Source organism: Dipodomys merriami, unplaced genomic scaffold (assembly GCF_024711535.1).
Source record: "Dipodomys merriami isolate MVZ:Mamm:240054 unplaced genomic scaffold, mDipMer1.0.p SCAF_9, whole genome shotgun sequence".
Classification (NCBI taxonomy): Eukaryota; Metazoa; Chordata; class Mammalia; order Rodentia; family Heteromyidae; genus Dipodomys; species Dipodomys merriami.
The window spans coordinates 15,302,131-15,322,349 of NW_027206512.1; the positions used below are offsets into that span (position 1 = coordinate 15,302,131).

At 40.1% G+C, this 20,219-nt stretch overlaps 1 protein-coding gene across 3 annotated transcripts in view; it reads left to right on the forward strand.

The window, feature by feature from the left end:
* The window catches only part of Tmem150c (transmembrane protein 150C), a 64,169-nt gene that overhangs the window by 28,292 nt on the left and 15,658 nt on the right, over positions 1-20,219 (forward strand). For all 3 annotated transcript variants that reach the window (XM_070012427.1, XM_070012426.1, XM_070012429.1), the window contains exon 2: positions 18,147-18,236. In XM_070012427.1, the coding sequence (XP_069868528.1) occupies positions 18,157-18,236 (80 nt within the window). In that variant the 5' untranslated portion in view covers positions 18,147-18,156. The remainder of the gene's footprint in view (positions 1-18,146; positions 18,237-20,219) is intronic.

Sequence of the window (20,219 nt, forward strand, 5' to 3'; positions counted from 1 at the left end):
ATGTGGAGAAAGAAAAAACTAGATTTTTTTGCTGTAAAGAGAAGACTAAAATGCCATTTCGGTGACAAGTTTGTATTTTACAATCTAATTTTGTATTATAGACATCATTTTAGTTGTATTTCAATAAGGTAGATTGTTTTGACCTGAACCGGAATGAAGATTCTTTGCTTGACTAAACCTATTGGTTTTTGTGCATTTGTTATTGTTGAGATAGAGTCTTGATTTATGCAGGCTGCCTAGCACTACAGTCCTGTGTTTCCATTTGTTGTTGGGATGATGGCAATTGGTTGAGATGGAGTCTTATTTTGAGACATGGTTTCCTGATCTCCACTTGCCATGTAGCTAGGATTACAGGTTTGAGCCACCATACCCGATTTGCTTAACTAAACTTTCATGAGGCTCAGGAACCTTCCTTTAAGTCCATCTGTGCATTTGCATAAATGCTGGTTTAGCCAGAACTCTGCTAACTTAGTTGAACAAGAACCTCTTGCTCTCACTATCTAGTCAAGTTGCTCATCTTCCACAAGCCCCAAGGTGATTGATGACACATCACCCTGACCTGCCTGAAGTAAGAGTCCTGTGAGGTGGATTTGGCCAGAATCCCCTGTTATCCTTGATCTTCTCCTTAGTAACTTTCATCCCCCGACCACTACTCTGTGTTTTGGTGATCAGTCTCAACTGTCCATGCTTGTGAGCCCAGTCTCTCTCCAACTACAAACCCACAACAATGATCCCTAACTAGATTGCATCTTGCATTTGTGTCATCATTGCAGGCCCAGCTCTGTGGACTGTGTCCCAATCTCCACAGGCAGAATTAATCATTCTTACAAAAGTGTACATGCAGGTCTTTGTTTGTCACATGTGTATGGTAGTCATCAGGCCATTCCTTAGACTGTCATTACTTGTGCTTATATTTCTGTTTGCCTCAGCCAGAGCCTCTGGTTTTGTTTTGCCCTTCCCCCCGCCCCCCAGGATTGGGTGTTGAACTCAGAGCCTTGCACTTGCTAAGCAGGTGCTTTACTACTTGAGCCATAACTCCAGCCATTTTTCTTTGGGTTATTTTGAGCCAGCAATCCTCCAATTTGTGCTCCCCAGGATTGTTGGAAATGACAGAGGTACACGACAGTGTCTAGCCGTTTTGCTTCCCCATAGCTGGGATATAGGCAAGTACCACCATGTCCAGCTACTAGTTGAGATGGGGTATTCTTTTCCTCTCCCTCTTTCTCTTCATTCTTCTTCTCTTCTCTTTTCTTCTTTCTTTTTTCTTCTCTTTCTCTTCTCCTCCTGCTCCTCTTCTTCCTTCTTCCAGTGCTTCGAATGCAACCCATCCTCCTTCACATATACTAGGCAATGTTCTTACCACTGATCTACACCCCTCTGATGAACAATTTCTAAGAAATAGTAAGAGTCTTTTTAAATTTTATTTTATTGTCAAGGTGATGCACAGAGGGATAACAGTTACACAATAAGGTATTGAGTACATTTCTTGTCAGACTTGTTATCTCTTGCCTCTTTTTTCTCCCGCTTTCCCTCCCCCATCCCCACCCCAAGTTGTAAAGTTAATTTCCAACATATTGTCTTGTGAGTATCACTGTTGCATTGGTTCAGCCTTTGTCCTTTGTCTCACCATCTTGTTGTTCCCCTTCCCTAATTCAGATAAACATATATGCAATACACACGGTACAATATTTTCAATCTATTCTTAGTATTCTGACAAATTCCGTATCACAGATTTAAAGATGAATGGTGCAGGTACTATCACTGGAAAGGGGCGGGTATATCACAGGCAGATAGCAGATCTAAAAGGCTCAGGCAGCAGTGTTCATTGTCTAGAAACAAGGCAATCAAACCACAGTGAAGGAGACTGATGGTATAGACGTGGCAAGGTGAACGAAGGGGAAGAAGTTGGGAGAGCACATTTGTGTTACAGAGAATACTTCCCCACTCTGCTCTTCTTATTCCTGCCCCCACCCTTAGCCCCACCACACACACACACACACACACACACACACACAGCTAAGAGGAAGTTACCAATATGTGATCCACCTTCAAAGGAAAGCAGAGATGGGACCCTTAAGTAGCCGCTGTGTGAACTATGAAAGAGTAGCTTGGAAGAGAAATTGGCCCAGTGCCTCCTTGGTCTGGTGAACAACCTAGAGTCTTTGGATTGCCATTGAGGAGTCAGTGTGTGGAGCAGTTTAGATTCAAGCTTCATACTGACCATTATTCTGAAAATGTGTCTTACTCTCTTTGAGAAAAGTAGGTCACATGCCAGTGAGTCTAAGGACTCTCGGTGGCACTCTTGAGAGTCCATGTTAGGATGTGTCACAGTTCTGCGTGCCTAATTTCAGCAATTAACCATGGAGACACTTTTACTGATGATTGTCTTTGCTGGGGTTTTACAGAGAAACAGAACCAATAGAACACACACACACACACACACACACACACACACACACACACACACACACACACACACACCACAAAAGAGATTTATTATAGAAATTGGCTCATTCACCTACAAAGGTCAGCTGGAGACTTATGGAAACTAGTGGTATAATTTAGTCTGAGTCTAAAACTTGAGAACCAGAAGAGGACCCCTGGTATAAGTTTAGAACTCCAAGACTCAAGAAGCTGGAGTTCTGCTGACCAAGAATAGGAGAGCTTAAGAAGAGTTTACCTTCCCTCCTTTTATATTTTGTTTGTTTGCTTGTTTGTTATTGCCCTATTTGGTCCCTCGGTAGATTGGATGATGCCATTCCCATTCATTTAGTCTCCTGACTTTAATGCTAATTTATTCCAGAAACATTAAAATGGACATACCCAGAAATAACAGCCCTTCCTTAGCCCAGCAAAATTGGCAACTAAAACTAATTTGGATACAGCTCAGTGGTAGAGCACTTGCCAAGCATGTGTGAAGTGATGGATCCAATGCCCAGTACTACAAAACAAACCAAAAATGAATGAATGCCCTGGGCAGTGGCTTATGCCTGTAATCCTACCTACTCAGGAGGCAGAGATCTGAGGATCATAATTCAAAGCTAGCCTGGGAAGGAAAAATCTGTGAGACTCTTATCTTCACCAACCTACTCAAAAAAAGCTGGAAGTAGGACTGTGGCTCATGTGGTAGAGTGCTAGTCTTGAACAAAAGGAGCTCAGGGACAAAGCCCAGACTGAGAGTTCAATCCCTGAGACTGGAAAATTAATCAATCAATCAATACCAATGCAATAATTTTGCTTTTATTTCTGTGGTGGACACACTCTTATTCAGGACAAGTAGCAATTGTAAGTGCTTAAAATAACAAAATGACCTTATCTATGACACAGAAGGACTGGGAATTACAGGACAGCTGATCATTTTCAAGGTCACTGGTCCTGGGGCTTGAACTCAGGGCCTGAGCACTGTCCCTGAGCTTTTTCACCCTACGGTAGAGCTCTTGATCCATAGCTCCATTTCTGGCTTTTTTTGCTGATTAATTGGAGATAAGAGTCTCATGGATTTTTCTGCCTGGCCTGGCTTGGAACTGTAATCCTTAGATCTCAGTCTCTTGAGTAGCTAGTATTACAGGCATAAGCCACCAGTGCCTGGCTCCAGTGCTCTTTTTTTTTTTTTTAATCATTACTGGGGTTTGAACTCAGGACTTGGGCAATGTTCCTTAGCTTTTTAGCTCAAGGCTGGTACTGTAGCACTTGATCCACAGAACCACTTCCAGCTTTCTGCTGATAACTTGGAGAATTTTTTTGCACGGATCTCAGCCTCCTGAGAGTTAGGATTAAAGGCATGAGCCATGAGCATCTGGCTTCCAGATTGCTTTGTTTGTACAGGGTACTATATACAGGAAGGAAGTACTTGAGGTCACCTTTCAGAAGGTGTGCGTGTGTAGTGTCAGCTGGCCTTGAAAGAGCAGGCAGCAGTCAGTAACTACATTTTAGAAGCCCTTGGTTTCCATGTTAGGTCATTCTGGTGATGTATGGTTCTGTGTGTTCAGGCGTTCTGAGTTGCTGATGAGTTCTTGCTGGGGAAAAGGATGCAAGATGATGTACAGCTGGCTTCAGCATCCATCTGAACTCTCAACCAACCTCTGCTCTGGTATATTTCATGTGTTTTTTGTCCTTCCCGAGAAGTCATCAACATCAAGTAATTTCCAAGAGACTGTTGGAAGGGTTAAAAAAATAATAATAAGGTCCTATCTTGCTTTGAAAGCCTATTTTACATCCTCTTTCAACTTTCTTACCACATTCCCAAGCACTTGTCATTAAGCTGGAATAAATCTGTAATTTTGCCTTCTTTTCTTGAACCTCAAATGGGACAGACATCAGTAATATTGATGCAATTGTTTATTATAATAATAATTTATAATCATAGCTTCCAGTTGTTGAGAGCTTGTCATGTGCTTAACAGAATCTTGTGTGTGCTAATTTTCTTCATATTCACTGTTACTCAAGCGAACTGTTAAGCACTATTATGAGTCCAACTGTTAATGAATACTAATTTATGATGAGAACATTGAAGTTTAGACGGACTAAGTGATTTGCATAGCATCACCTAGGAACTAAGTCGCAGAATCTGGACTTAAAAACCAGAGATTCTGAAGCTAGGAAGTGTGGTCATGGTTACTACTCTTTTTTGAGTTCCCATTTTAAGAGACTGTGAGCAAATGGTCCTTTAGACCATCACCTTTGGTAGAATGCATCCACTGGGCAGCTGCCAGGTTGTTTGATGAGGAGATGAAGTCCAGCATTTGGGACTTAATAGTCTCGTGCAGTAGCCTGGCATTTCTCAGACATGTCATTCTACCTGTAGCCCCTTAAGATTAAACTTGAATTTGCCTCTTAGATCCCCTCTTTTGGACTTACTTGTCTGTCTGTCCTCTGGCTGGAGTGGTTCTTGCTTTGCTCTGGTTTGTTTCATGCATAGCTGTTTCTCTTCACTGAATCAGGCCTGAGGTGCTGGTGTCAGCATCCAGGAAGGAAGAGCCAGCCAGCATCATGAAGCCCACGATTGGTTCTGGCATTGAGAACTCGCATGATGAGCCAGAAGGGCAACTGGGATGCTCTTCCAAAGCTGGGGACCAGAGCATCCTATCGGGGGATCTCATTTTCAGTTCACTTGCGTTCAGACTGTTTCACGGGGTTTTTTTTGTGTTGCCTTGGGGATAGGAAGGCACATGAGAAAACTCCATGTGGCAAAATAACTGGAAAAGACTTTTGAGAAGTGCTGGATCAGGTGTGTTGCAGGGAAACACTTCCTTGTCATCTAAAAAACCCCAAGGCTGCTGTACTGTACACGTGTGTTGGATTCAGGAGATTCAAACTGCATCCAGATTTTGAGAGGGAATGATATATATGTGTGTTTATAAAATCTTTGTAAGAGTATGTGTTTCAAAGACTCGCCACTGCTAACTGAGGAGGTCATTTCCTAGCCTTAATTCCTTCCGGAGACTGGGAAAAACCACCTAATTATTTGGGGCTATTGGGTATCTCGCAATTCCCAGGAAAGGTTTCTGTTAAATTAGACTCACCTAAGAATCCTGGAATTTCTCCAGTAGATCTGGACAGAGTGGCTTTGTCATTTTGGTAGAATATTATGTGAGGTATCTGAGGAATGTTTGGATTTCACATAACAGAGTATCCAAATGTATTAGCTCCAGCAAAAGTTCTGCTGCTGTAACTAGAAGCCCAAAATAACATGGGTTCTTTTCTTCAGTAACCATCTAGGGTAGATGTTCCATATTGTTCAGAGAAAGGAGGATCATCACAGATATCCATCTGCAATAGAACTCCTGTGTTTGGGTCATCGCATTCTCAGCTTATAGGGAATGAATGCTTGAGAGAAGCTTACGCTAGGCCAGTAAGTGGCACACATCCCTCCTGCTCATATTCTTTAATCAAGACCTTAATCTTCTCAAAAAAAGAGAATTCACTCTTCTCCATACATCATCTCTATAATAATAATAATTTTTAAAAAGAATTTAATCTTGTGGCTGTAACACAGCACAGAAGAGCTTGGGAAGGGTCATATAACCAGGCAGCCATCATTCCAGAAGCCTTCTAATGCAATGCAGAAGAAAAGAATGGATTTTAATAGACAGCTGCTGGTGTTTGCAGAAATCAACTCCTCTGGACACTAAATATCATGGTGTTCATAGTGGCCATGTTTCCTCTCTTGATGCTGTTCTCTCAGCTCAGCTGGCTTCTGATCCACCTACTTCCAGATCACCTGGCAAAGATCTTGTCGACATTCTTTTCACGCCATGGGCCTTTTTCATTTCTGTGCTTCCTTGCCCTCCACACTTCCTTCTTAATCTTGCTATAGTAAAGCCTCTGAAACAAGTCACTTGAGGGGGTGGGAACATATTGCTGATATTGGACTAGTGGCAACATATATTCTTATTGCTGATAGTGGGCTGGTTGTATAGGGCAGTGGCCTTCAAGGTCCCACATGTCTAAAACAGCTCTCTGGCATCTCTCTTTGCAAGTCAGTCTAGTTATTCTCCAGGAATGTGATGTGCTTTCCAACTTAAGTCAAGTGGCAATTGGTTGCTGTGTTTTTAATAAGGATCAAAGACTTAATTGTTACAGACCAAATTTTTAAAATTCATTTGCTGTATGTTTATTCTTTAATTGTGGTAAGATTGTAACAAATCTTCCCCCTCAACAACTAATGTATGCTGATAAAAGTGAATTACCAAGGAGCTGAGAAGGTGGCTCAGTGGTAGAGCGCTTGCCTTGCATGCATGAGGCCCTGGGCTTGATTCCTCAACACCACATAAGCAAAAAGAAAAAAGCTGGAAGTGGCGCTGTGGCCCAGGCCCAGAGTTCAAGCCCCACGACCGGACCCAAAATAAAAATAAATTACCAGACAGAGAGAAAAAGATTAGATAGTGCTATAGATGGTATTTTGTGTAGAGCCTTAAAAATGCTATTGAGGACTATTTCTATTTTTTTCTGTTCTGTCATTCACCATATGCTTTGAGTCTTCAAGTCTTCTGCCATGGCCCTAGATACTATATTTTCACTACATCATTCCAAATAGAAAGAAAAGAACTTGGACAGAAAGGAGTCTTTTCATTATAAGAGATGATCATAAGATAGCTATATTTTTAGACTTTTTGCTGTTGATTTTGAGGACTTCCATGGTGGGCACACTAGTTGGTATTCCCACCAGCAGTGTATGAGGGTTCCCTTCTTCCACATCTTCACCAGCATTCGTTGTTGTATCAAGGTTCTTTTAATGTTAATCAATTAAAGTTCTTTTTTATTGCTTTATTACTTTGTTAATATAACACTAATGTCTGCTCTCTCTTCTATTCTGATTGGGAAAATGGCCACTCAATTAACATATACTTAGCACCCTCCCTTGCAAGTGTGATTCTGTTAGTATACTCTCTCCATAGGAATAGGATTAAAGATCAATGGTGATACTGCTGCATTGCATAGGAAAAGGTCCCTATTTCCAAGAAATTCATGCAAAAGAATTTAGGGACCAATTGTGATAATATCAAATTTAAATATTTTCACTTCTGGTTCTAATTAGAAATCATCATATTCTTTTTTTTTATTGTGAAAATACTGTACAGAGGGGTTACAATTACAGGGGCAAGATAATGAGTACATTTCTTATCAAGCATTGTAGCCTCCTCCTTTGTTTCCACTTCCCGTCCCTTCCCATCCTCCCCACCCCACCCACCCAATCCTCCCCGCTTCCCCCTCCCACCCCGCACCAAAGTTGCAAAATTCGTTTTCAACATAACGACTTGTACATCTCATTGTTGCAATGGGTCCACCTGTATCCCTATTTAAACTATTTGTTTTTCCCCTTCTCCTCCACAAATTATACCGACATCAAATACAGAGAAATCATCATATTCTTTGGGGAACAGTAACATTTTACAGAAATTCTTTATTAACTTATGGTGTCTTGTCAGTATACCCCCAAAAACTCTGCAGAACAGTAAATCAACATCACAGATGAATACTACTTATAAAGTGATGCCAGATCACTTGACTATTATGCTTTCGTAAGCTTAGGATTCAGTGGGGGGAGGGGGGAGGAAAACCTTAGCTGTTAGCTTGTGATTTTATTTGTTGACTGTTTTGCATATTTTTATGCTGATTTGTATCTCAGTCTATAAACATTTTAGCAAAAGAAAAAAGAAATCATCCTTGTCATTACCCCTTAAAATTGCAAATAGGTTACAATATAATCCAAATCTTCAACTTGCTCATGACATACATGGTGAAGAGTCCCATGAGGCTCTCAGTTCACAGACACGGTGACATTCTTGGTCATTAGTGGGTAGCTCGTTAATCTTTTCTGTCCCATTCCAGCTGGCCTGAGAGCAGAATGAAAAATTACCATGGTAGATAGCTCATTTCCTGATAAATTATAAAGCAAAAAAAAAAAAAAAAAAAAAAAAAAGATAACCAAAGACCTTGAGCAGTCAACTAAGAACAGGCCACATCCTGAGAAGAGTGTCATTTGATGATTTCATCCTTGTGGGAACATTGAAATGGACTTACACAAATTCACCATGAGATCACTAGGTAACGCAAGCATAGAGGATCACCATTACATACAAGGTTTATCACTGGCAGAAATATATGCATGATTGTAGTTAGCATTGAAAGGCTGGCTATCTGCTACACATTGTTCTGAGAGTTTTTCTCTCTTATATCTTCAATCTACACAAAACCTGTATGATGCTGTTATTCATCTCATCTTACTGAGAAGAAATCAACCCATAGAGAGGACTTAATGGAAGCCACATGCTAATAAGTCACCAAGTGGAATTACAAGCCTTGGTGATCCAGATCTAGAGTACACAAGTCTAGCTGCCTCTCTGTCCACTGCCTCTTTCCATTTGCAGCAAGCAAATCATTTTCTGATCCTGGGAAAGGATTTAACGTGTGTGTGTGTGTGTGTGTGTGTGTGTGTGTGTGTGTGTGTGTGTGTGTGTCTGTGTGTGTGTCTGTGTGTCTGTGTGTCTGTGTGCCTGTGTGTGTCTGTGTGCCTGTGTGTGTCTGTGTGTGTCTGTGTGTGTGCACGTGTGCACGTGCTGGGCTTGAAGTCAAGGCCTAGATGCTGTCCTCAGTTTTATTGCTCACTTGAGCTACACCTCCACTTCTAGCTGTTTACTGGTTAATTGGAGATGGATTTTTCTGACTGGGCTGGCTTTGAACCATGATCTTCAGATCTTGGACTCCTCAGTAGCTGGCATTACTAGAATGAGTCACTGGTGCCTGGCTGTATCTTAACTTTAGTGCCACGTCAGTCATTGTTAGAAATGATTCTCACTGATGATGTGTTAAAAACTGCAAATAGGGATGACCCAATGGACTTTAATTTTCATTGGTGGTTGAAAGTGTTTCACTATCCTTTGATGCAATAGAAAGCCTGTCCTCTGAGACAGTAATTATGCAATGTTCCTTGACTTTGTTTGCTTCATTAGTTTATACTAATGTGCTGATAAAAGGATGAAAACTCATATGCCCCATTGTTGAACAACTTAAAGTAGGGCTCTTAGGTAAAGCAGAGGTCTTGCTCACATCGTGTAGACTACAGCTTTGCTTCCAATGAGATTGTAAGTATTCTCTTGGCTGTTTGAATTTAGACTTCCAGAATACCAAGAATGTCATCTATGGAGGCAGCCACCACAATCCTTTTGCTACAGTTCATTTTCTCTCTGAGGAAAAGCAAGAGCTTCTGAGATGCCAGGCCACACAGAAGGAGCAGATAAGAGAAAGCCTGCAGAGAGGAGTTTTCTCCATCTCACTCCAAGTGCAGAAGAGTCCTCACAATGCCATCTTCCTCGTACCACAGCCAGGGCAAGAGAGAATGACAGTTGTTGCAAGAAAAGACTACATGGTAGAAATGTACAGAGCTGGCAGCATTGGCTCTCTAAGAAACTTGACCATCTGAAGAACAGCTTTGCAAGTCATTTGGCTAAATAGAAACAGTGGGAAGAAGTCTTCCAAAGGCATTCTTAATGCCAGAACCTTTTTCAGAGGGATTACGTCATTCTGGCTCTTTCTCTCCTTTTGTCAAATCTTTAGATGACATTACAGATATAATTGGCCACTTAAAATATGGGGACACTTATCCTTAGTTTTTTTCCCTATGAAATAATATTGAAAGATTATTATCAGAAGAATAAATATAGAAGTAAAAAGTACAATGCAGAATGCAAAGCTAAAACTCTTAGCAGTGTGTAATATTCCCTCTGTCCACTTAGCCCAGGAAAAGAATGGAATTTATAGTTCAGGTAACAATTTCTGGAAATGATGGGCCATTTTAGTTTTGTAATATTCAGGATGGAAAGAAGAGATCATCTCTGTTTTCACTTTATTTCTTAGTGAGGTACAGTCAGGAGCCTTGATTGAATAGCGCTATCTACTTCCAGTCAAGTACATCATCTGAACTGACTGAGCTACAGCAGCTTAGAGTGAGTGCTATTAAACTCCTGGCACCACTATAGCCATAGCACCAAAACAGAGCACAAACAAAATCTGCTGCTAAGATTCTTGGGAACAAGAAAAGAGAAGTGCATGTGCCATAATCCTTGCTAGGGACAGAGAAAGAGGTAAAACCACTGAGCTCTGCCATATGGGGCATTGATAGGTAAACAAAACCAGAAACAGGTTCTGAAAGTAATGTTCAGGTCTCCAGATGATCTTGGCAATTTCAGGGGTAATTTTCCCAGAAAAGATAGTTTTATTTAACTTCTCTGAGGCACTTCTATATTCTTTAATTCTTCTAGACCCTTTACTTTTTAAATTTATACCAATTGGTCAATAATCTTTTCAGAAAACACACAACTAGAAATGACAAAATAAAAACTTTTGCATAGAGACCACAACAAACACCAACAACAAAATGCCATCAAAACCACATAAATAAATTAAGTTGACAAAAAGCACCACAAAGGGGAAAACTGAAAGGCATTTAAAGACTTTAAATTCTTTACAGACCAAAATGTAAATCTGACTGCAAAATTATTTGCAATCTTTAATTTGGAGATTCATAATTATGCTGCAGCTAGGAGGCAAAATTTAATTTTGGAGCAATTTTGGCCAATTATCCTATTTTTTTAATGTATTTAACTGTGTAAGTTATTTCTTTTGTCTTTTATTTCCCCATTGTTTTATCTCTTGTTATCACTATATTTGATTTTGATACCTGTGTCTTGTATATACGTTTATCTGAACTGGGGAAAGGAAGGGGAACAGCAAAATGATGAGACAAAGGACAAAGGGTGAACCAAACAGCAGCGATAATCAATAGACACTATGTTGGAAATGAACTTCACAACTTGGGGGTAAGGGGACTGAGGGGAGGGAAAGTGGGAGAAAAATGAGGGAGGGGGTAACAATGTTGGACCAGAAGTGTACTCATTACCTTGCACAGGTAACTGTAACTTCTCTGTACATCACCTTGACAATAAAATTAATTAAAAATATTTATAGTTATTTTAAAGATGATATACAGAGGGGTTACAGTACATAAGTCAGATAAAGAGTACATTTCTTTCTGAACAATGTCACCACTTCCCTCATTCTCTCTCTCTTGGTTTTTCCCTCCCATCCCCAGAGCAAATATAGAAGGGAGATGGAAGGGCTATGTGGGCCTTCCCCTCTATACACATATACACATGTACCAACATATACACACCCACATTTACACATATGCATACATATCACATACATAAACACATATATGGACATATCCAACATAAACATACATGCACACATATATGTACATGTACACACATTCATATATACATGCAGACAGAAATGTACACACGCATTCATGCACTCATAGCACTGTATACACATGCACACTGATGCAAATATACATGCACATGGACATATCACATACATGTATACATGTATACATCTGTATGCATGCGCACACACACAGCTGTCTTATTTTAAGCTCTTATCTGGTAGGTTGTATTATTATCTTTTAGTATGAGTCCTGCTGTAAAATGGATCTCGCAAGGCATTTCTTAATGTGTGTTAATGTGTGTGTAACAGTCCCATTCTACTATGCTACATGTTTCCTGATCCTTGCCAAAGTTACTGTATACCATCTAGGATCTAACCCAGGTCAATAAGATGATAAAAATTTATAGTTAAAAGAAGTATAATCAGGGAATGGGAAGTTGGCTCAGTGGTAGAGCACTTGCCTTGCATGCCTGAGGCCCTGGGTTCGATTCCTCAGCACCACATAAGCAAAAAGAAAAAAGCCGGAAGTGGCACTGTGGCTCAAGTGGTAGAGCGCTAGCCTTGAGCTGAAGAGCTGAGGGACAGGGCTCAGGCCCAGAGTTCAGGCCCCACGACCGGACCCAATATATATATATATATATATATATATACATATATATGTATGTATGTATGTATGTATTTGAAATCAAGGAATAAGTAAAGGGTTCTTAAATTTGGCATCAAAAGCATTACCCCAAATGGAAGATTTGGCAAGTTAGGTTTTTATCAAAACTAAAAACCGATGCACTGCAGAAGACCCTGAAAAGTGCCAATAAGTAAATGGCTCTGTTTTCCATTCAGATGAATGGGCTTACCTACCCCATACACAAATTTAACTCAAAATGGATCAAATCCCTAAGTGGGAAGAGCTAACACCAAAAAAGGTCTTAGATGAAAATAGAAGGGAAGCCTCATAATCCTGGATGTGGTAATGACTTCTTGGACCTGTCACCAAAGCAAGTCAATAAAAGAAAGATTAGATCATTGGAATTCATCAAAATTAAAAACTTGGTGGCAAAGGACACACTGACATAATGAAATGGTAACTTGTGTGTATAATGGGAGGAAATTCTATAAATCATACATTTGATAAGAAATTCATATCCAGAATATAAAAATAACTACAGTTTAGCTACAAACACCCAAACAACCCAGCTTTAATATATGTGAAAGAGGAGCTGGGAATGTGGCTTAGTGGTAGAGTGTTTGCCTAGCATGCATGAAGCCCTGGGTTTGACTCCTTAACACCACATAAACAGAAAAGGCTGGAAGTGGAGCTGTGGCTCAAGTGGTAAAGTGCTAGCCTTGAGCAAAAGAAGCTCAGGGACAGTGCCCAGGCCTGAGTTTAAACCCCAGGACCGGCAAAAAAAAAAAAAGTGAAAGATTTAAATAGACATTTCTTCAGAGAGGATACATAAATGGTCAATAAATACATTGTTAGGAAGCAAAAATTATGTAACACTAAAGGAGTGTGTAGAAAGCGAATGAAATTTGACAAAAGCTCAAGAACTATATCAGAGCCAGCATCTAGTTTGATGATGGTTATGCATGAAATAATCACTGGAGAGACAGCGTGAAGAGTGTACTACATTACTTTATTTATTATTTTCACTGCACTACTTCTTGTACTTGCCTGTGCATTTGCGAAGGTCTCAAAAAAATAAATAAAAGTTATAACCAACATTACAAAAAAATCCTAGAGAAGCACCAAAGGAGTTCCATTGCAAACTGATGATACAACCATCCATAGATCTTTGTCTTTCCTCTCCCAAGGTGTCCCTTAGAGTTTAAAAGGGGAGGGGTGATTTTCATGTGTCATCAGGCATAGATAGAGCTGGTTTTCTCAAAATTGGGATGTAAAGTTCTTCATAGAGTTAAACTAGTAAACAATAAACAGTTTATCCATAGACGGCTAGCTCACACTATACCTTCTACTGTAATTCCCCCTCCCCCTTATCTCCAGATTCATTTTAGTTGCCCACAGTCAGCCAATGGCTACTTCATATGATTCCACAACTAAGCAAATGAAGAACAGAATGTATTAGAAGATAATAAAACACCAGAGTCTCAGAAAGGCAGACCTTCCACAGCAAGATACTAAAATTAGTCATTTTCTGGGAAAGCCACTTGTAGGACACGATTACAACTATAAGTCAGGGTGTGTGTGCCATTCTACATACATGGAAGCACAGAGAAGAAAGTGTTAACTTGTTCTGATGCCTGGCCTTCAAGATGGGAATCTGGTGCTAACATAAGCATTGATGTGCTCAGTCATTTGAAAGCATGTATGGGACATAGATTTGGGGCCAAGTACTTTCCATATGTCATCATTAATCCTCAGAGAAATCTTAACAAATAGAAGTGATCTCTATGATTAGATTTAGGCTTCAGAGATGAATAACCTGCTCAAGATTGCATGGGGCTGGGCTGGATTTCCATCCTATGCTTTGCATCCCACTTCTGTGATCCCACTCTAGAGGAAATGCATGCAGGAAGCTGAGGTAGCTTGTTTCCAGGTCCTTAAAGGCACGTATCTTCTTCACGCTCCTTATCTACTTGCTTGCTTCCAAATATTGACTTTCCAATGTGATGGTTGGCCCAATGGACGGTTCTGTTTCTCATCATGTATCTGTATGTTGGCATTATGATTCTGTCGCCAATGTAATGTCATAATGGTTGTCATTTCCTCTGGGGATGACAAATTCTGAGTGCACAGGAGCATTCATCACTGCAAAGATCTAACATACTGGGCTTGGATTGGTCACCTTAGGAAGGCCTCAAATCTTTGGCATCATTTGCTCTCTTTGAATTCAATAATCTTTTTTTTTTTTTTTAAATTAACTCATTTTTTTTTGGTCGGTCGTGGGGCTTGAACTCTGGGCCTTGGCGCTGTCCCTCAGCTCTTCAGCTCAAGGCAAGCGCTCTACCACTTGAGCTACAGTGCCACTTTTTGAATTCAATAATCTTTATGCAGAGATATAGGGAAATTGCATTACATATTTCAATAACAGACTCAGGCCCAAGAGTCAGCTTCTGGCAAAACTGAGGCTAGAAGCTAGCGCATAACCATCTTGTAACTCATCAGCCAGAGCATCCTTTCCAGTGGTAGGTCGGGTCATTATAATTCATTTACCTATTTGCTTACCACCCCTATTTTCTGTACTTTCTCTACATCTTGGCCACTGATGGAATTATTTTTGGTACTGTAGTTGATAACTTTATTAAAGCTCACAAATTTGGACATGAATAAATTCATAGACACTGACTAACCACACTGTATGTGCTTAAAATCTTCACCATTCCTCTACTTTAGGTAAACTGGAAAGCCAGGTACCACTACCTCATATGTTTTACAGTAGTCCTCTCTTTATCTCTAGTTTTACATTCCATGTTTTAGTTGCCTATAGTCAACTATAGTCCAAAGATCTTAATGGATAATTCCAGAAATAAACGTTTCCTAAATCTTGAATTGTGTGCTGCTCTGAGGAGTATAATGAAATCCTGTGCTATCCTACTCCACCCTGCCCAGGACTTGAATAACTCCATGTCCAGTGTATATACACAGTATATGCAACCTGCCCATTAATCACTCAATAGCCTTCTCAGTTATCACAACGCAGGGCTTTGTCTTTTAGGGACTCCTCATTTACTTAATAATGGCCCAAATTGCAACATGTGATCTTGGCAATCCATATATGCCAAAGAGAAACCATAAAGGGCTTCCTTTAAGTAAAAAGGTATATAATAGGGAATACATATAGGATAGATGCTATGCATGGTTTCAGACATCCTCCTGGGATTTTAGAATATAACCTCCCAAATAATGAACGACTACTCTTTCTATATGGTAGACTGGTGTGAATAAATAGTTGTGGTCATTAGAACTCACCAAATGCAAGTGGGTATCAATAATCATGAAGGAGATTAAATTAATTGAAAGTATTTCTTCAATGTCTTTCAACTTCGCACTTGGGTTATTTAACACTTCTTCCAGATAGGTGTTTAGGCTGAGTGGTGGCTGTTAAAAATCACACCAGTCTGGTTAATGTCTGTCTCCTGGTCCAAAAGACAAATCAAGCAGGCTGGTTCTGAACCTTTCCAGGAGGGAATGGTTCAGAGGTCTTCAGGAGCATCACTGACTTCAGTATCCAATTCCAGAAGGTCCTGAAAGTCTCAGCACACGTGACAGTCGTGTCAGCAGGGGTGCCAAGAAATGTGCAATGTGTGTTCGGATGCAATAAAAGAAATTGTGGGAGTTGTAAATGTTAAAATAATGAACACTGAGCTGGGTGTTGGTGGCTCATGCCTGGAATCCTAGCTACTCAGGAGGCTGAGATCTGAGGATCGCAGTTCAAAGCCAGCCCGGGCAAGAAAGTCCATGAGACTCTTATCTCCAACTAACCACCAGAAAATTGGAAGTGACACTGTGGCTCAAATGGGAGAGCACTCGCCTTGAGCTGAAGAGCTGAGGGACAGCTCCCAGGCCCAGAGTTCAAGCCCCACTACTGACAAAATAATAACAATAATAGTAATAATAATGATGAACACTGAGATCTCAGTAGAAATGCTGTTTAAAGGCTGCAGTTGTGGGGCTGGGAAGGTGGCTCAGTGGTAGAGTACTTGCCTTGCGTGCATGAGGCCCTGGGTTCGATTCCTCAGCACCACATAAGCAAAAAGAAAAAAGCCAGAAGTGGCACTGTGGCTCAAGTGGTAGAGCGCTAGCCTTGAGCTGAAGAGCTGAGGGACAGCGCCCAGGCCCAGAGTTCAGGCCCCACGACTGGACCCAAAAAATAAATAAATAAATAAATAAAGGCTGCAGTTGTAGCTCAGTGGTAAAGCACTTGCCTAGTAGGTGCAAGGCCCTAAGTTCCATCTCCAGAAAAAAATTATTAATCACATTACTATTTTTTTTTATTAGAAGAGCAGTAGAGGTCACTGGGCTGCTTTATTTTCTTAGGACTGGAATTTTGTTGTGTCTGGTGATTTGTGTGTTGGTTTTAGGCATATATAAGATATCAAGTGTTAATTTGCTATTTATCATTTTTCATAGAAAATTCTAAAACTTCATTTTCATTCCAGTAGAGGGGTAGGTTTTTTTTTTTTCTTTTTGGTGGTACTGGGGTTTGAACTCAGGGCTTCATACTTGTAAACAGGCATTCTACTGCTTGAACCATACCTTCACCCTTTTTAACTGGGATTATTGTTTTATTGTTTGAGATAGTATGAGATTCTTTTTCCCAAGCTTATCTACACCATGGCTTCCTGCTTATACTTCCCACTGTAGCTGAGATGGCAGGTGTGCACCACAATGCCCCGCTTTTTCTGTTGAGGTTGAGTTGAGACTTGCAAACATTTTTTGGCCTGTGTTGGCCTAAAACCCTGTGTAGATAGGGAGAATGAGGATTTTTTATGCAGCTATTTTAGCTTTAAAAATGTAATATCCACAAAGGCTCAACATCTATGTTTTATTGGAGTTAATTTAATGCATTGCTTTTCACAGCGTTCATCTTTACAGTTCACCAAGACAGCTGCTCAATAATGTGTCATGAGAAAAGTTCAGATTCGCAAAGCATTTGTCATTTCCCTCTATGTTGCTAATTTATTTAGCAACCACTCATTCCTAATGCTGCTGCTGGCCAGATTATAGACTAATATGCATGTCAGGTCCATAAATCCATAAATGTTCCTAAGAGCATTAAGGGTGGCTGAAATATACCTTTTGTACCTTGTGACTCTCCTGACAGTCCTAACTCAAAGCTCTTTCTGCTTTCCTAAATATAGCCACGAACAGACCAGTCTAAAAACCCTTTTCTTCTTTTTTCTTCTATTTTTTTGTGGAACTTTTTTCTGTTTGATCTCAGGGCCTTGCCTTTGATAGGTAGCCTCTCCTCCTCTTCAGCCAATCCTCAGCCCTTTTACTTAAGAGTCTTATGTTTTTGCTGAGACTACAGTCTTGTACCTCCCACATAGCTGTAACGACAGGCATATACTACCCTGCCCAACTTACTTGGTGAGATGTAGTCTCACTAACTTTTTTTAACTTTTTTTTCTGTGCTGGCCTTGAACTCTGTAATTCTCCTAATCTCTGCCTCTCAAATTGCTATGAGTCATCACACCTGGCCTGATCATAAAAGGTTTTATAAGAGGTTTTTCATCCAATCATTCCTAAGATGGGAATATTTAATGTAATACTAGATAATAATCATTGGTGTTAACTGTTCAATGGCTCTCCCACAGGAAGGAAAGGGCAAGAATAACAGATATGAATCATAGTTTCATAAAACATTTCTTCCAGATGGACTTCCTGACCATTTAAAAAGAATCAGGTGAATTTTTGCCTTCATTATTGATGAGTTAATGAATGATTATTTTCATTACAGTGGCACAGGCATGGATGGGAAGAAATGCAGTGTGTGGATGTTTCTACCTCTGGTCTTTACTTTGTTTACTTCAGCTGGGCTGTGGATAGTGTGAGTATGTCCTTAATTGATATTTTCAGAATTCAGGTGCACTGTAGATTTCAAATCGTCTTGGTAGGGCATTTCTTTTTAATGTATTTATAAATAATTCACTTACCTATTTTATTTTTATTATCTTTAAGTAGTTGTACAAAGGGGCTACCACTCAACATATCAGTTTAAAAGTGCAAAACAGGACCCTGGAACTGGTGGCTCATGCCTGTAATCCTAGCTACTCAGAAGGCTGAGATCTGAGGACTGAAGTTTGAAGCCAGCCTGGCCAGGAAAGTACATGATACTCTTATCTCCAATTAAACAACAAAAAAGCCAGAAGCGGAGTTGTGGCTCAAGTGGTAGAGCACCAGCCTTGAGCAAAAAAGCTCAGGTATACTCTCAATCTCTGAATTCAACACACACACACACACACACACACACACACACACACACTCACACACACATATAGAGTACAATGCACCTTGATCAATACCACCCTTTTCATTACTCTTCCATCCTTCTGTTCTTCATTTATCTAGCCCCATCCTTTAAGCTCCCTCCCGCATCCGAAGTACCAACTTCCTAGTGTTCATTTTGTTGGACTATGAATTAGTTGTTTTAAGGGGTTATACCATTTGGATTCTCCCCTGCATACCTTACTTCAGTCAATACATACTTCAGTTTGCACATTGTGTTTACTTGCGTATTTATAAGTTAGAAATTGCTTCCACATATGAGAGAAGAGTGCTGTTTGTTTCTCTGGGCCTGACTTACTTCACTGAACATACCCAAGGACGCAGGGCTATCTCTCAGCTTTTTTGCTCAAGTCTGGTGCTCTACCACTTGAGCCACAACTCCATTTCGGAACGTGAGGGTGCTACTTAATTGGAGATAAGAGTCACAACACTTTTCTACCCAAGCTGGCTTCTATCTGAGAGCCTCAAATCTTAGCCTCTTGAGTAACTAAGAGTATAGGTGTGAGCCATTGGTGCCCAACTTTTAAATACTTTTAAATACTATATTTACTAGCTCAATCTTTCTCAACTCCTCCTGGCTTTTCTCATCTTTTTTACTCAAAATAAATAGTGAGGCTGATCAATAAATTATGTGAAACAGATCTTAAAGAATACTGGTTGTATTTTGTGCTTATCTGTTCTTCCTGTGATGCACATTAGTAAACAGGTTATAGGGATTCAGTATTTGCAAGATTTTCCCACTTGAACAGGGGGAATTCTATTTTTAGTTCAGTTTATTGAAGAGTTATTTTGATGAAGTCTATTATGCCCATAAGCTGAACATCAGTACATTTTATATTTCTATGGTAAACCATAGACACATACCCAGACTTGCTTCTTTCAAGTAATATTCACTTTAAGGATTTTTTTTTTTAGTTTTTTGAAGTTTATTAAGAATGATGGACACAAGCAAGGCATCAGTGGCTCATGCCTATAATCCTAGTTACTCCAGGGCCTAAGATCTGAGGGTCATGGTTGGATGCCAGCCTGGAAAGAAAAGTCTGCAATGCTTGTCTTCAACTAACAAGCAAAAAATGCCCAGCTGAAGGTATGACTCAAGAGGGAGACCACCAGCCGTAAGCAAAACATCTGAGCAACAATGCAGGTCCAGAATTCAAGTACCAGTACCAGCACAGAAAGAAAGAAAGAAAAAAGGAAGAAAGAGAGAGGAAGGGAGGGAGAGAGGGAGAAAGAAAGAGAGGGAAGGAGGGAGAAAAGAAGGAAAGTGGGAAGGAAGGAGAGAACAAAGAAGAAAGATAAAAAATAAAAGAATGGTGGGCACATATTCCTAAGAAATTAGAAACTCTATAGTCTCGTTTGCACAGTTGTTAGGGTTTCTGTTTTCATTTTGTTTTTGTTATTTTGCCAGTAATAGGGTTGAACTCAAGACTTCGCATTTGCTCATTTTGCCTGCTCATGGCATTCTCCACCATTTTCAATCACACCTCCAGCTAGCTTTTTGCTGGTTATTTTGGAGATGGAGTTT